Here is a 16,606-nt window from a genome sequence, read left to right as displayed (position 1 = left end):
GAGCGCTCGGCAGCGGCGCCGTTGCCAGCGCCTCCAGACTCGTACCCTCAAAAGACGCCGTCTCCAGCCTCTTCCATGCCGCCCCCTCCCCCTCCACCCACTTGCGCACCATCGCCGCATTGGCGGCCCAGTAGTACCCACAGAGGTTGGGCAGTGCCAGCCACCCCCATCCCTACTGCGCTCCAGGAACACCCTCCTCACCCTCGGTGTCCCTCGCGCCCACACAAACCCCGTTATGCTCCTGTTGACCCGCCTAAAGAAGGCCTTCGGGATAAGAATGGGGAGGCACTGGAACAGGAACAAAAACCTTGGGAGCACCGTCATCTTGACTGACTGCACCCTACCCGCCAAGGACAGCGGCAACGCGTCCCACCTCTTAAACTCCTCCTCCATTTGCTCCACCAGCCTCGTGAAATTAAGTCTATGCAGGGCCCCCCAGCTCCTGGCCACCTGGACCCCCAAATACCTGAAGCTCCTCTTTTTAGTGAGATCTCGCCAATCCCCCTCTCTTGGTCCCCTGGGTGAACCACGAACAACTAGCTCTTCCCCATGTTGAGCTTGTACCCTGAGAAATCCCCGAATTCCCTGAGGATCATCATTACCCCCGGCATTCCCCCCCCCAGGTCCGCCACATATAGCAGCAAGTCGTCTGCATAGAGCGACACCCTATGCTCCTCCCGACACAGCACCAGCCCCCTCCAGTTCCTCGACTCCCTCAGTGCCATAGCCAGGGGCTCAATTGCCAGTGCGAAGAGCAGGGGGGGCAGGGGGACACCCCTGCCTTGTCCCTTGATGCAACCAAAAGTACTCAGACCTCCTCTTGTTCGTGGCCACACTCGCCATCGGGACCTTGTACAACAGCCTAACCCATCTGACGAACCTCTCCCCAAACCCGAACCTCTTCAGCACCTCCCACAAGCACTCCCACTCTACCCTATCGAAGGCCTTCTCAGCGTCCATCGCCGCCACTATCTCCGCCTCCCCCTCCTTCGCCAGCAACATAATAACGCTCAGGATCCTCCGCACATTCGCGTTCAACTGCCTCCCCTTCACGAACCCTGTCTGGTCGTCGTGGATGACCTTCGGCACCCAATCCTCAATTCTCGTGGCTAAGACCTTCGCCAGCACCTTGGCATCTACATTTAACAACAAAATCGGCCTGTAAGACCCACACTGCAGGGGATCCTTGTCCCGCTTCAGGATCAAGGAGATCAATGCCCAGGACAAAGCACCCCCCTCCCTTGCCTCATTGAAGGTCCTAACCAGCAACGGGCCCAACAGGTCCACATTTGTTTTGTAAAATTCGACCGGGAAACCGTCCGGCCCCGGTGCCTTCCCCGCCTGCATGCTCCCTATCCCTTTGGCCAGCTCCTCCAGCCCAATCGGGGCCCCTAATCCCGCCACCAGTCCCTCCTCCACCTTCGGGAACCTCAGTTGGTCTGGAAAGCGGCCCATCCCTCCCTCCTCCAGTGGGGGCTCGGACCGATATAGTTCCTCATAAAAGTCCCTGAAGACCCCATTGATGACAATCCCACTCCGCACCACACTCCCTCCCCTATCCTTAACTCCCCGATCTCCCTAGCTGCGCCCCGCTTCCGAAGCTGATGCGCCAGCATCCAACTTGCCTTTTCCCCATATTCATAAATCGCCCCCTGGGCCTTCCTCCACTGCGCCTCCGCCTTCCTGGTGGTCAACAGGTCGAATTCGACCTGGAGTCTATGCCTCTCCCTCAACAGTCCCTCATCCGGCACCTCCGCATACCTCCTGTCTACCCTCACCATCTCCCCCACCAGGCTCTCCCTCTCACTTTGCTCTCTCCTCTCCCCGCGCTTTCCACCTGCCCGGCCTCGCCTCCTCTGAAGCAGCTCCTTTTACAGGCCCAGTCCCCTCACCCCCGACTCGGGCCTCACCCTCCCCCGCGGGGTCCCATCCCCCCTACCAGCCATCCACCCCCTACTCCGTTTACTTGCCCCCCTCCAAGAGCCCACCCGACAGACCCAACCAAAACAGCGCCCAACCCACCCTAACCACCCACACCGAACCTAAACTAAACAGGAACAAAGAACCCCCCCTCAAAATGTAACCCAACACGGGGCAGCACGGTAGCATTGTGGATAGCACAATTGCTTCACAGCTACAGGGTCCCAGGTTCGATTCCCGGCTTGGGTCACTGTCTGTGTGGAGTCTGCACATTCTCCCCGTGTGTGCGTGGGTTTCCTCCGGGTGCTCCGGTTTCCTCTCACAGTCCAAAGATGTGCAGGTTAGGTGGATTGGCCATGATAAATTGCCCTTAGTGTCCAAAATTGCCCTTAGTGTTGGGTGGGGTTACTGGGTTATGGGGATAAGGTGGAGGTGTGGACCTTGGGTAGGGTGCTCTTTCCAAGAGCCGGTGCAGACTCGATGGGCCAAATGGCCTCCTTCTGCATTGTAAATTCTACGATAAACAATCCCCGACCATCCTCACGCCCGACCCCCCAGCCCGACCGTCAGTTTGTGTCCAGCTTCTCGGCCTGAACAAAGGCCCATGCCTCCTCCAGGGATTCAAAATAATGGTGCCGGTCCTTGTAAGTGACCCACAGACGCGCCGGCTGCAGCATGCCAAACTTCACCCCCTTCCTGTGCAGCACCGCCTTCTCCCGGTTGTACCCGGCCCTCTTCTTCGCCACCTCCGCGCTCCAGTCTTGATATATTCGAATGTCCGCGTTCTCCCACCTGCTGCTCCTCTCTTTCTTGGCCCACCTGAGTACGCACTCCTGATCAGCGAACCGATGAAACCGCACCAGCACCGCCCGCGGCAGCTCGTTAGCCTTGGGCCACCTCGCCAGCACTCTATGGGCCCCTTCCAGCTCCAGGGGCCCCTGGAAGCACCCCGCTCCCATCAGCGAGTTTAACATGGTGACCACATAGGCTCCCACGTCTGATCCCTCCAGCCCCTCCGGGAGGCCCAGGATCTGTAGATTCTTCCGCCTCGACCGATTCTCCATCTCCTCGAACCGTTCCTGCCATTTCTTGTGGAGCGCCTCGAGCGCCTCCACCTTTACCACTAGGCCCAAGATCTCGTCCTCATTATCTGAGATCTTTTGTCGGACCTCATGGATCGCCACCCCCTGGGCCGTCTGGGTCTCCAGCAGCTTATCAATAGAAGCCTTCATCGGCTCCAGCAGGTCCGCTTTGAGCTCCCTGAAGCAGCGCTGGATAACCTCCTGCTGCTCCTGTGCCCACTGCATCCACGCTACCTGGTCCCCACCCGCTGCCATCTTGCTCTTCTTCACTCGCATTTTCTTTGGCTTCACCACCACTTTTTTAGTCGCCCCGCTCCTGGTCCAAGCCATACACTGTCGGGGGAATGTTGCAGTCTTCTTCCCACACCAGGAAATGTCAGAAAAATGCCGTTGGGGGCCCTGAAAAGAGCCCAAAAGTCCGTTCCAAGCGGGAACTGCCGAACGTGCTACTTAGCTCTGCAGAGCCGCAACTGGAAGTCCTTGTACACATTTTGAAAAGTATTTTATTCCTCCTGAGTTGCTGCTAAGATTCATGTGCATATTGGCGAAATCTGCCATGAGCCACTGTAATCCTTATCTAAAGAAGGAGATCATAGAGAGAGGGCAATGGAGATCCACCAATCCCTGAGATGTCACAGTTGTCTTCAGAAGAGAGATTGAGGCAACGTGGAGAAAAATTACTGAACAAATTCACAGGAGTTTGCCGATGTACATTTAACAATGGGCAGAATTTCCCTTGGATTGCATCAAGTGTGATAGCGGGTGAGGAAATCGGGAGCTGATCCTGCTTGTCACAATAATGTGTTTTCACATCCTGCTTCATTAATTGTGCATTCTATGAAACCTGCCGGATCACTTTTGGGCGGCTTCCGGTTTGCCGGCCCTAACAGGGCTTCACCGCTTTTTCTATGTGGATGCCATATTTAAAAGGGTACAGCATGCACACTTCTCAATGCTTGCAGCACAGGAGTGCTCCACTGACAAGATGGCCCCAAAGACAAAGAAGAGTACTGCCCCCAGATTTAGTGATGCCCATTTGAGTGTCTGCTGCACGCCGTGGAGGTCCGCTGCTATGTCCTCTACCCCGGCTCTGGCCACAGGAAGGGCAGCTACCTGACAAATCCAGCTTGACAGGTGGTGGCAGCGGTGGTCAATGTGAACAGTGCCCAGAATAGGTCAGTTCCAAAATAGGATGAGTGATCTCATCTGTTCTGCCAGCGTAAATCTACCATCTCATCACTCTCAACTCACACAGTCACAACCACAGGGATCTCATTCACTCCCAGCTCATAGCTATCACCACTCACTGTCCCACACATGCTCTCACATCTCCATCTGCAACATCCCCTCTGCTCATCTCATCCACATTCCTTTCATGGCTCTACTAGCTACCCACAAGTGCCAGCCATCCTTCTCATCTGCCTTGTCATGCATCTTGCTTACATCCTCTCTATTTATCTTTATGCAGGACAAGATTGCGCACAATAAAAGGGAGAGATCCTAGAATAGGAGTGGTGTGATGGATACCGAAGGCCTGAGCATCGTTAAAAACTGGCCGGAGATGATGTTGATGGTGAGGTCAGTGGCATACACCCACGTGAGATCCTGAACCAGTACATCCCTCCGTCAACTACTCTGAGTGCACTATACTGTGTGTTACACGGCTGCCATGCATGAATAATGTCCGTGTCAGACATGTAGGCGCCCGTCCTGGGGGCGCCAGAGACGCTGTTGTTCGACCGAAACTGGGGCCAGCTCAGGAGCCGTACCTTCCATGTGGATGAACCTACGGCGACTACTCCTGAGGACGTGGAGATGGAGGACGACTGCTTGCAGCTGCATTGTGTGGCACCTCCCCGTGTGGCCCCCATAAGGTGACAGTACGGGTCAATGGTCACCCGCTTGAGATGGAGTTGGACATTGGCGCAGCGGTCTCCGTGATCGCCCAGAGGACATTCGACCGCATCAAGCAGGGTATACAGACCCTTACATTAACCGACACATAGATCAGGTTGGCCACCTACACAGGGGCACCATTGGACATTGCAGGAACTACGGTGACCCCTGTTGTTTATGGACGCCAGGAGGGGCGTTTCCCACTTATCGTGGTGCGCGGCCATGGGCCCAGCCTGTTGGGCCGGGACTGGTTGCGCCATTTGCAGTTGCAGTGGCAGCACATCCTCCAAACAGTTTCTGGAGGGTTGACTGAGGTGCTAGGACGATACCCAGATGTATTCCAGCCCGGTTTGGGGATAATAAAAGGGGCCGTAGCCCGTATCCAAGTCGAACCAGGAGCCACGCCACGCTATTTCCGGGCGCGCCCGGTGACTTACGCATTGCTCGGGAAGGTAGAAGGGGAGCTCACTCGTTTGGAGACTTTGGGTATTATCAGGCCCATCCGTTTCGCTGACTGGGCAGCACCAATTGTACCTGTAATGAAGCCAGATACCACAGTTCGCTTGTGCGGCGACTATAAACTTACAGTGAATACGGCTTCCCGACTCGACCGATATCCAATGCCTCGCATAGAGGATCTCTACGCGAAACTTGCAGGCGGACTCTCGTTCACAAAATTAGATATGAGTCACGCCTACCTACAGTTGGAGCTGGACCCTGCCTCCCGACCTTATGTAACGATTAATACACACCGGGGCCTGTATGAATATACACGTTTGCCCTTTGGAGTATCCTCTGCCTGCGCTATTTTTCAACGCGTTATGGAGGGCATTTTGAGAGGTTTACCGCGTGTCGCTGTCTACTTAGATGACATTTTGATCACAGGGACGTCGGAGCAGGAACATTTAGAAAATCTGGAGGCGGACTTCCGGGTGCGGCGATGACCAGCTGAGTCGCACGTTTCGGCAGCTCCCTGTGAAACGGACTTTTGGGCTCTTGATAGGAGCCCCAACGGCAATTTTGACGGCTAAAAACACTGTGCGGTAAACCAGAAGGGAATCCCCCCTGGATACGGATGGAAAAAGGAGGAGAGAGTGGCCAGATTGCAGTGGATCCTTTAGAACAGCGGCAAGGAAGGCAAGCAAAAACCAAGATGGCGTTGGAAGGTGGCAGTTTAACATGGGGCCCTGAACAACAAGAGTTCTTGAAATGCTGTGTGGAAGAGATCAAAAAGGAAATGAAGAAAGGGCTGTTGGCCCCGATACTACAGGCGATCGAAGGGCTAAAGGAGGAACAAAAGACCCAGGAGCGGGAGCTTCGGGTCGTGAAGGCAAAGGCAGCCGAGAATGAGGACGATATACAGGGCCTGGTGGTGAAGACGGAGACGCAGGAGGCACATCAGAAAGGTTGGAGGCACTGGAAAACAACGCAAGGAGGAACAACCTGAGGATTCTTGGTCTTCCTGAAGGTGTGGAGGGAGCGGACGTCGGGGCATATGTGAGCACGATGCTGCACTCGTTAATGGGAGCGGAGGCCCCGGCGGGTCCGTTGGAGGTGGAGGGAGCATACCGAGTGATGGCACGAGGACCGAGAGCAGGAGAAATTCCCAGAGCCATAGTGGTGAGATTCCTCCGTTTTAAGGATAGAGAAATGGTCCTTAGATGGGCGAAGAAAACTCGGAGCAGTAAATGGGAGAACGCGGTGATCCGCGTTTATCAAGACTGGAGTGCGGAGGTGGCGAGAAGGAGGGCGAGCTTTAATCGGGCCAAGGCGGTGCTTCATAAAAAGAAGATAAAATTTGGAATGCTGCAACCGGCAAGACTGTGGGTCACATATCGAGGGAGGCACCACTACTTTGAGACGGCGGATGAAGCGTGGACTTTTATTGTGGAAGAAAAACTGGAATGAGCGGGTTATTAAAAAGAACGTTCGAACAAAGTGGTGGGGCGAATGCGGGGGGCAAAGAGGGGTTTTATGTACTAATCCTGCGATGTGGTAACTTTTCTCTCTCCCACAGGTGGTGATGGGGGGAGGAGGGGAGGTGGAGGAGATGGGGCGTTGGCCATTGGGGGCGGGGCCAAGGGAGAAGCGCGGGCTTGGTTCCCGCGCTATGATAATCATGGCGGGAATAGAGAAGCAGGAAGGAGGGGGCGTCGCACGGTGCGAGCCGAGGTCACGGGGGGAAGCCGAGGTCAGCCAGAGTTTGCTGACTTCTGGGAGCAACATGGGGGGAGTAATTACGCTAGCGGGGCATCTAGCGGGGGGGGGTGGGAGGGGGGAATTACTGGGTTGCTGCTGCTGGGGAGAGGGGGGAGCTGGTATGGGAGAGGATGGGCGGGGGGGCACCGCCTGGGGGAGATACAGCTGCGTGGGAACCGGGTGAGGAGCTGGAAAAAGGTGATGGCTAATCGACAAGGGGGGGGGGGGTAGGAAGCCCCCCAACTCGGCTGATCACGTGGAACGTGAGAGGGCTGAACGGGCCGATAAAGAGGGCACGGGTACTCGCACACCTTAAGAAACTTAAGGCAGATGTGGTTATGTTACAGGAAACGCACCTGAAACTGATAGACCAGGTTAGGCTACGCAAAGGATGGGTGGGGCAGGTGTTCCATTCGGGGCTAGATGCGAAAAACAGGGGGGTGGCTATATTAGTGGGGAAGCGGGTAATGTTCGAGGCAAAGACTATAGTGGCGGATAACGGGGGCAGATACGTGATGGTGAGTGGCAAACTACAGGGGGAGACGGTGGTTTTGGTAAACGTATATGCCCCGAACTGGGATGATGCCAATTTTATGAGGAGGATGCTAGGACGCATTCCGGACCTAGAGATGGGAAAGCTGATAATGGGGGGAGATTTTAATACGGTGTTGGAACCAGGGCTGGATAGGTCGAAGTCCAGGACTGGAAGGAGGCCGGCAGCAGCCAAGGTACTTAAAGATTTTATGGAGCAGATGGGAGGTGTAGACCCGTGGAGATTTAGCAGACCTAGGAGTAAGGAGTTCTCGTTTTTCTCCTATGTCCATAAAGTCTACTCGCGAATAGACTTTTTTGTGCTGGGTAGGGCATTGATCCCGAAGGTGAGGGGAACGGAGTATACGGCTATAGCCATTTCGGATCACGCTCCACACTGGGTGGACTTGGAGATAGGGGAGGAAACAGGAGGGCGCCCACCCTGGAGAATGGACATGGGACTAATGGCAGATGAGGGGGTGTGTCTAAGGGTGAGGGGGTGCATTGAAAAGTACTTGGAACTCAATGATAATGGGGAGGTCCAGGTGGGAGTGGTCTGGGAGGCGTTGAAGGCGGTGGTTAGAGGGGAGCTGATATCAATAAGGGCACATAAAGGGAAGCAGGAGAGTAAGGAACGGGAGCGGTTGCTGCAAGAACTTTTGAGGGTGGACAGACAATATGCGGAAGCACCGGAGGAGGGACTGTACAGGGAAAGGCAAAGGCTACATGTAGAATTTGACTTGCTGACTACAGGCACTGCAGAGGCACAATGGAGGAAGGCACAGGGTGTACAGTACGAATATGGGGAGAAGGCGAGCAGATTGCTGGCACACCAATTGAGGAAAAGGGGAGCAGCGAGGGAAATAGGGGGAGTGAGGGATGAGGAAGGAGAGATGGAGCGGGGAGCGGAGAGAGTGAATGGAGTGTTCAAGACATTTTATAAAAAATTATATGAAGCTCAACCCCCGGATGGGAGGGAGAGAATGATGGGCTTCTTGGATCGGCTGGAATTTCCCAAGGTGGAGGAGCAGGAAAGGGTGGGACTGGGAGCACAGATCGAGGTAGAAGAAGTGGTGAAAGGAATTAGGAGCATGCAGGCGGGAAAGGCCCCGGGACCGGATGGATTCCCAGTCGAATTCTATAGAAAATATGTGGACTTGCTCGCCCCGGTACTGACGAGGACCTTTAATGAGGCAAAGGAAAGGGGACAACTGCCCCCGACTATGTCTGAAGCAACGATATCGCTTCTCTTAAAGAAGGAAAAGGACCCGCTACAATGCGGGTCCTATAGACCTATTTCCCTCCTAAATGTAGATGCCAAGGTCCTGGCCAAGGTAATGGCAATGAGAATAGAGGAATGTGTCCCGGGGGTGGTCCACGAGGACCAAACTGGGTTTGTGAAGGGGAGACAGCTGAACACGAACATACGGAGGTTGTTAGGGGTAATGATGATGGCCCCACCAGAGGGAGAAACGGAGATAGTAGTGGCGATGGATGCCGAGAAAGCATTTGATAGAGTGGAGTGGGATTATTTGTGGGAGGTGTTGAGGAGATTTGGTTTTGGAGAGGGGTATGTTAGATGGGTGCAGCTGTTGTATAGGGCCCCAGTGGCGAGCGTGGTCACGAATGGACGGGGATCTGCATATTTTCGGCTCCATAGAGGGACAAGGCAGGGATGCCCTCTGTCCCCATTATTGTTTGCACTGGCGATTGAGCCCCTGGCGATAGCGTTGAGGGGTTCCAAGAAGTGGAGGGGAGTACTTAGGGGAGGAGAAGAGCACCGGGTATCTTTGTATGCGGACGATTTGCTACTATACGTGGCGGACCCGGCGGAGGGGATGCCAGGAATAATGCGGATACTTGGGGAGTTTGGGGATTTTTCAGGGTATAAATTGAACATGGGGAAAAGTGAGTTGTTTGTGGTGCATCCAGGGGAGCAGAGTAGAGAAATAGAGGACCTACCGTTGAGGAAGGTAACAAGGGACTTTCGTTACCTGGGGATCCAGATAGCTAAGAATTGGGGCACATTGCATAGGTTAAATTTAACGCGGTTGGTGGAACAGATGGAGGAGGATTTCATGAGATGGGATATGGTATCCCTGTCAATGGCAGGGAGGGTGCAGGCGGTTAAGATGGTGGTCCTCCCGAGATTCCTCTTTGTCTTTCATTGCCTCCCGGTGGTGATCACGAAGGCTTTTTTTAAAAGGATTGAAAAGAGCATCATGGGTTTTGTGTGGGCCGGGAAGACCCCGAGAGTGAGGAAGGGATTCTTACAGCGTAGCAGGGATAGGGGGGGGCTGGCACTACCGAGCCTAAGTGAGTATTATTGGGCCGCTAATATTTCAATGGTGAGTAAGTGGATGGGAGAGGAGGAGGGAGCGGCGTGGAAGAGATTAGAGAGGGCGTCCTGTAGGGGGACTAGCCTACAGGCTATGGTGACAGCCCCATTGCCGTTCTCACCGAGGAACTACACCACAAGCCCGGTGGTGGTGGCTACACTGAAGATTTGGGGACAGTGGAGACGGCATAGGGGAAAGACTGGAGCCTTGGGGGGGTCCCCGATAAGAAACAACCATAGGTTTGCCCCGGGGGGAATGGATGGGGGATATGGAATGTGGCAAAGAGCAGGAATAACGCAACTGAAAGATCTGTTTGTGGATGGGAGGTTCGCGAGTCTGGGAGCGCTGACCGAGAAATATGGGTTGCCCCAAGGGAATGCATTCAGGTATATGCAACTGAGGGCTTTTGCGAGGCAACAGGTGAGGGAATTCCCGCAGCTCCCGACACAAGAGGTGCAGAACAGAGTGATCTCAAAGACATGGGTGGGGGATGGTAAGGTGTCAGATATATATAGGGAAATGAGGGACGAAGGGGAGACTATGGTAGATGAACTAAAAGGGAAATGGGAAGAAGAGCTGGGGGAGGAGATCGAGGAGGGGCTGTGGGCAGATGCCCTAAGCAGGGTAAACTCGTCGTCCTCGTGTGCCAGGCTAAGCCTGATTCAGTTTAAGGTATTACACAGGGCACATATGACTGGAGCACGGCTCAGTAAATTTTTTGGGGTGGAGGATAGGTGTGCGAGGTGCTCGAGAAGCCGAGCGAATCATACCCATATGTTTTGGTCATGCCCGGCACTACAGGGGTTTTGGATGGGGGTGACAAAGGTGCTTTCAAAAGTAGTAGGAGTCCGGGTCGAACCAAGCTGGGGGTTGGCTATATTTGGGGTTGCACAAGAGCCGGGAGTGCAGGAGGCGAGAGAGGCCGATGTTTTGGCCTTTGCGTCCCTAGTAGCCCGGCGCAGGATATTGCTAATGTGGAAAGAAGCCAAGCCCCCGGGGGTGGAGACCTGGATAAATGACATGGCGGGGTTTATAAAGCTAGAGCGGATTAAGTTCGTCCTAAGGGGCTCGCCTCAAGGGTTCACCAGGCGGTGGCAACCGTTCGTCGAATACCTCGCAGAAAGATAGACGGAATGGGAAAAAGAAGGCAGCAGCAGCAGCCCAGGATCGGGGGGCGGGGGGGGGGGGGGGGGGGGGGGGGAGGAGGAACCAGAAGGACTCTCAGGGTTGTTAATATATACTGTATAGTATGTATAGGTCGTTGCTACAGATAATTATATATTGGACTGTTAAATTATATTTTTGGAGAGTGTTACTTGTGACAAGGCAGTTGCCAATTAGGGCTAGTTTTCATTTTTGTTATTTATTATTTATTCATTTTTTTTTTTGTTTATAAAATAGGTCATTGTTATTTGTGTTGTTATAATATTGTGTAAAGGATGCACAATGTACTGTGTTGGTTGACCAAAAATTTTCAGTAAAATATTTAATAATTAAAAAAAAGAAAATCTGGAGGCTGTCCTTAGACGCTTTTCGGAGGCTGGAGTCTGTTTACGTCGCACAAAGTGCGTCTTTCAGGCGAAGGAAGTAGTCTACCTAGGTTATCGGGTGGACCGCGAAGGTTTGCACCCCATCGCAATTCAACAGGCCCCCACCCCGACTGACACTTCGCATCTTCGTTCTTTTCTTAGTCTCGTAAACTATTACGGGAAGTTCCTCCCCAATCTGGCAACTACCCTGGCCCCGTTGCACCTTCTGCTAAAGAAGAATCACACCTGGGTTTGGGGTCAGCCACCAGAAACCGCTTTCCGGCGGGTAAAACAACAATTGTCATCGTCTGGGTTACTAACTCATTATGATCCTGGAAAGCCTTTGCTCGTCACATGTGATGCATCCCCGTATGGTATTGGGGCCGTCCTGTCCCACAAGATGGAGAACGGGGCCGAGCGGCCGATAGCTTTCGCCTCCCGCACATTGACTGCAGCGGAAAAAGAGTACGCGCAGATCGAGAAGGAGGGCCTGGCAGTGGTCCTTGGGGTGAAACGTTTCCACCAGTACGTGTATGGCCGCCACTTCACTATCGTGACTGATCATAGGCCTCTGCTGGGACTTTTCAGAGAGGATAAGCCGATACCGCCCATTGCTTCCGCACGGATCCAGCGCTGGGCTTTGTTGCTCGCTGCATATGAGTATTCTCCGGAGCACAAACCAGGAACGCAGATAGCGAATGCCGACGCACTGAGCCGATTGCCTTTATCGACCGGCCCAATGTCGACCCCCACGACCAGTGAGGTGGTTGCAACCCTAAATTTTATGGACACCTTGCCTGACACGGCATCACAGATCCGTGAGTGGACCAAGATGGAACCAGTCCTGTCAAAGGTTCGGCACATAGTCCTGTATGGTGGGCAGCATCGACAGCTCCCAGGCGAGTTGCGGGCATTTTCCTCCAAGCTGTCGGAATTCAGCATGGAAGACGGCATCCTCTTGTGGGGGACGCGTGTGATTGTCCCGGAAAAAGGACAGGAGCTGATACTAAGAGACTTGCACAATGTGCATCCAGATGTGACCAAAATGAAAATGTTGGCCCAGAGTTATGTCTGGTGGCCAGGCCGCGACACCGACATTGAGAAGGTGGCCCAAAACTGCTCCATTTGCCAGGAGCATCAGAAGCTTCCGCCGGCCGCGCCCCTACATCACTGGGAATGGCCAGGGCGGCCTTGGGCACGCTTGCATGCGGATTTCGCCGGCGCTTTTCAAGGATCCATGTTCCTTCTGTTAATCGTTGCCCAGTCTAAATGGCTAGAGGTGCATAAGATGCAGGGGACAACGTCCTGCGCAACAATTGAGAAGATGCGTTTGTCTTTCAGTACGCATGGCCACCCCGAGATGCTGGTCACGGATAACGGCACTCTATTCACAAGTGAGGAGTTTGCGAGGTTCATGAAGATGAACGGCATACGCCATATCCGCACTGCCACTTACTTCAAATGGGTAGGCGGAGCGCGCAGTGCAGACATTCAAACGAGGCCTAAAGAAGCAGTCTTTGGGTTAATGGACACGAGACTGGCTCGCTTTTTGTTTTCGTATAGGACCACCCCCCATGCGGTGACTGGGGTAGCTCCCGCAGAACTTCTAATGGGCCGGAGACTTCGCACCCGCCTTAGCATGATTTTCCCGGACATTGCCGCAAAAGTACGCCGCACACAAGAACGGCAGGGACATGGTTTTTCTCGGCATTGGCCGATTCGGCAGTTTGCGCCCGGTGACTCAGTGTTCGTTCGGAATTTTGCTGGTGGTGCCCAGTGGGTCCCTGGTGTAATCGTTCGCCAAACGGGCCCTGTCTCTTACCAGGGTCGTCTCCAGCGCAAACATGTAGACCACGTTCAGTCCAGAAGACTATCCCTTCCAAAGATTCCCCGCCCCCGGAGCTCATTTCTACAGCCACCGAGACCAGACACAATGGAAAGTAGTCCTCGCAGTCTTCCTCTGGTGCCTCACTCAAAGCCTGTGCAGGTCGTTACAGAACCGCGTGGAGATAGAGGCGCCGAGATGACGGAGGCAGCAGACTCTGACTCCGAGATGGAGACACAGGACACATCAGAGGGGGAATCCTCGGGCCCACGGGCCGTGGATGTATAACCGTTATGCCGTTCATCACGGAAGCGCCGGTCTCCGTCTTGTTATACGCCCCCAATACAGCGCAAATGTGTCCGGCCTGCGGCAAAACGAGTCCGCCGCCCTCCTTCGCCAGGGTCTTCGGTGGATTCCTTGGACTTTGGGGGGGAGGGATGTTATAACCTGCCTGCTTACCATTGGCTGGGGACTAATGACAATCCCACAATCCTGTGGTAGTATGAGCTTCCCCAATGAGGGGGGCGGAGAAATCATTAGCAGACTCCCTGTATAAATAAAGCTGGCCAGTTTGGAACCAGCAGGAAGGAGTGAGCAGCAAGCGAAGTTGCTGCTGCTGTTGTATATATATGTTATTCTAAATAACTGTTATTTCTTTGTATCCTTAAAACTCATGCTGGATTCTTCGTGGCCCTCACAAAACATCCATTGTCATGACAGACTCCCATTTTGAAGTGCAGAGTTAAAACGATATGACTCGGAATGCTCTACTTGATGTTGACACCTCATGTAGGTCACTTTACCAACGGGATGCTCACTTCATCTCCTCATCCTCCTCCTGGACTCTTGCGATTATGAGGTCTTCCCATGTACACTTCCCTTAACTGGCCTGTGCTGTGGCCTCTTCACTTACAGCATCTGCTTCCTCAACCTCATCGCTGTCATTCCCTTTGCGGTCCTCTTCATTGGAGGACACTGGCAGCTCCTCTATCTCACCATCAGCAAATTTGTCCCTCCTTTGCAGCATCAGGTTGTGTAGCATGCAGCAAGCCACAGTGATCCGTGACACCCACTGGGGAGTGTACTGGAATGCTCCAGCAGATCTATCCATTCATTGGAATCACATCTTATGGTTAGTGGCATTAGCGTCATTGTACCTTCGCTCTGCAGGAGTCTGAGAACACTGCATGGGCATTATCAACCATATCCTTTGCAGGTACCCTTTGTCCTCGAGCCAGCCCTGGGTACCGTGTGGTCGCTCAAAGATCTCCAGGATCTGTGATCTATTCAAGATACATGAGTCATGGGTGCTTCCTGGATATGTGGCACAAATCAGCAGGATTTGCATGTTATGGTCGTTTACCATCTGTACATTGAAGTAGTTTATGTATTGTAGTTCCTGCTACCAGGGAGCTTTGTTAGCCACATGAGTACAGTCAAAGGCACCCTGCACCTGTGGAAACCGGGAAATGTAATCTTAGGCCAGAACTCTGGCATCCTGGTGTGTTTGATCCCTGTTAAAGTTAATGTAATTTGCAGCCTTGGCAAAAAGGGCATCTTACCTCATATATGCATTTGTGTGGGGATGCCTGAGAAATCCCGAAGTGGTCCCCATTCTAGCCCTGGAAGGAACCAGTGGCTTAGAGGTTGAGCTGTTACTCCAGAATCCCTAACCTTCTGATTTGTTGAAGAAATTACAAATGTATCTAATTGTGCAGCTTCTGGGTCAAAGGTCAGCACATGTTTAAGAACTATAATTGTAATCGAATGAAGTTATCTTGAACTTTCATGCTGGATGATTAATGATATTTTGTTCAAATCTACATATTAATTTCATATCCTGATCTTTTTCAATTATTCTCCTCAGGCATATGATGCACTAAACCAGCTCCACCTTATTGATCATTCAAACAAAATACAGTTCTTTTACCTCAAGTACCTGGAACCGGATGTACATAAAGGTGGGATTTATTTTTATGTGAAATGACGTAGATGAGTTCATGTTTAATTAAGGAGGTAAATTGATTGCCTGTTTCATTTTGGTAGAACTACTGGGTGGAAACATTGGGCTGGATTCTCTGTTTCAGCGGCTAAGTCCCAAGGTCGGGAACTCGCCCCATCGGGGGCAGAGCATCGCAGGAAGGCCTGCCGATGACGTGCCAACACCATTGCAATGGTGTGCGGCGTGCAACGCAATTATGCCACTTCCGAGGGGGTGGAGCATGTCTGACTGCCATCAAACCGGCGGCGCCCCCGATTTGTGCATCGGAATGGATTCTCAGCCTGATCACCAATTATTATATCAGCGTCGGGCAACGGAGAATCCCGCCCATTGTGTTTGGGTAAAAACATACCTCCCCAAACCTCCTCTTAATCCAGCAGATTAGTCAACTTTGAAAGGACAATTGCTGGACAACCGGATTTCATCCTGAATCAGGTGGAAAGTCTATTTAAAATGCATTGCGCATGTTCTCTATAGTATCAGCTGGAGTTGTAGTGGTGCTCAGAACATATGTTTGAAGTTAGGTTGTGTGGCTGGCAAGAACAGGCACACAAAAACAAACTGCTGCCATCCTGAATTCCTCCATCCTGGGAGTGTTCTCCTTGCCCCTGGACCCCTCTTCTTGTAATTATTGGTGCCCTGGGCTACTGGTTTTCTGCCTGCAGCCCATCAACCATACGGTAATGCAGCTTGGCCCTCATAATGGATCAAGTCTTCTGTCAATGTAACAGGCAGCTAACAACCTGAAATTAAAAGTCTGCGTTATTGTATTTCTATTTCAGGGTAGTTGTTTTACAAAGTTTCACCTCAGTTTTGTACATTTTACATAAGGAAAGCTCACACATATGGGCGTATTAAATTTTATTTATTTGCTCAAGGGATGAGTGCATCGCTGGCTTTGCCCATCCCTAGTTGCCCTTGAGAAGGTGGTGGTGAGCTGCCTTCTTGAACTTGCAGTCCATGTGGTGCAAGTACACCCACAGTGCTGTTCGGAAGAGAGTTCGAAGTAAGGATGATAAATGGTTTGGAGGGGAACTTGCAATTGATGTGTCTGCTGACCTTGTCCTTAAAAGTACTGAAGGCCACAGGTTTATCAGGTGCTAAAGGAAACTTGGAGAGATGCTTTAGTACAATGTGTATATGCTGCCACTGTGCACCAGTGTTGGAGGGAGTAAATGTTTTTGGTGGTGGGATTGGATGCCAATTAAATGGGCTGCTTTGTCAATAGATGGGAATAGATCACCCATAATGTCAGTTCCTTGTGTTGATAAAACATTGGCCAG

General features: G+C 52.7%; 1 protein-coding gene across 1 annotated transcript in view; it reads left to right on the top strand.

Moving 5' to 3' along the window:
- The window catches only part of LOC140385163 (uncharacterized), a 223,332-nt gene that overhangs the window by 167,916 nt on the left and 38,810 nt on the right, over positions 1-16,606 (top strand). The window contains exon 8 of the mRNA XM_072467026.1: positions 15,189-15,282. Within this exon, the coding sequence (XP_072323127.1) occupies positions 15,189-15,282 (94 nt within the window). The remainder of the gene's footprint in view (positions 1-15,188; positions 15,283-16,606) is intronic.

Source organism: Scyliorhinus torazame, chromosome 11 (genome assembly GCF_047496885.1).
Source record: "Scyliorhinus torazame isolate Kashiwa2021f chromosome 11, sScyTor2.1, whole genome shotgun sequence".
NCBI lineage: Eukaryota > Metazoa > Chordata > Chondrichthyes > Carcharhiniformes > Scyliorhinidae > Scyliorhinus > Scyliorhinus torazame.
The sequence above is the reverse complement of the archived record's forward strand: the minus strand, read 5'-3'. Positions and strand labels throughout refer to the sequence as shown.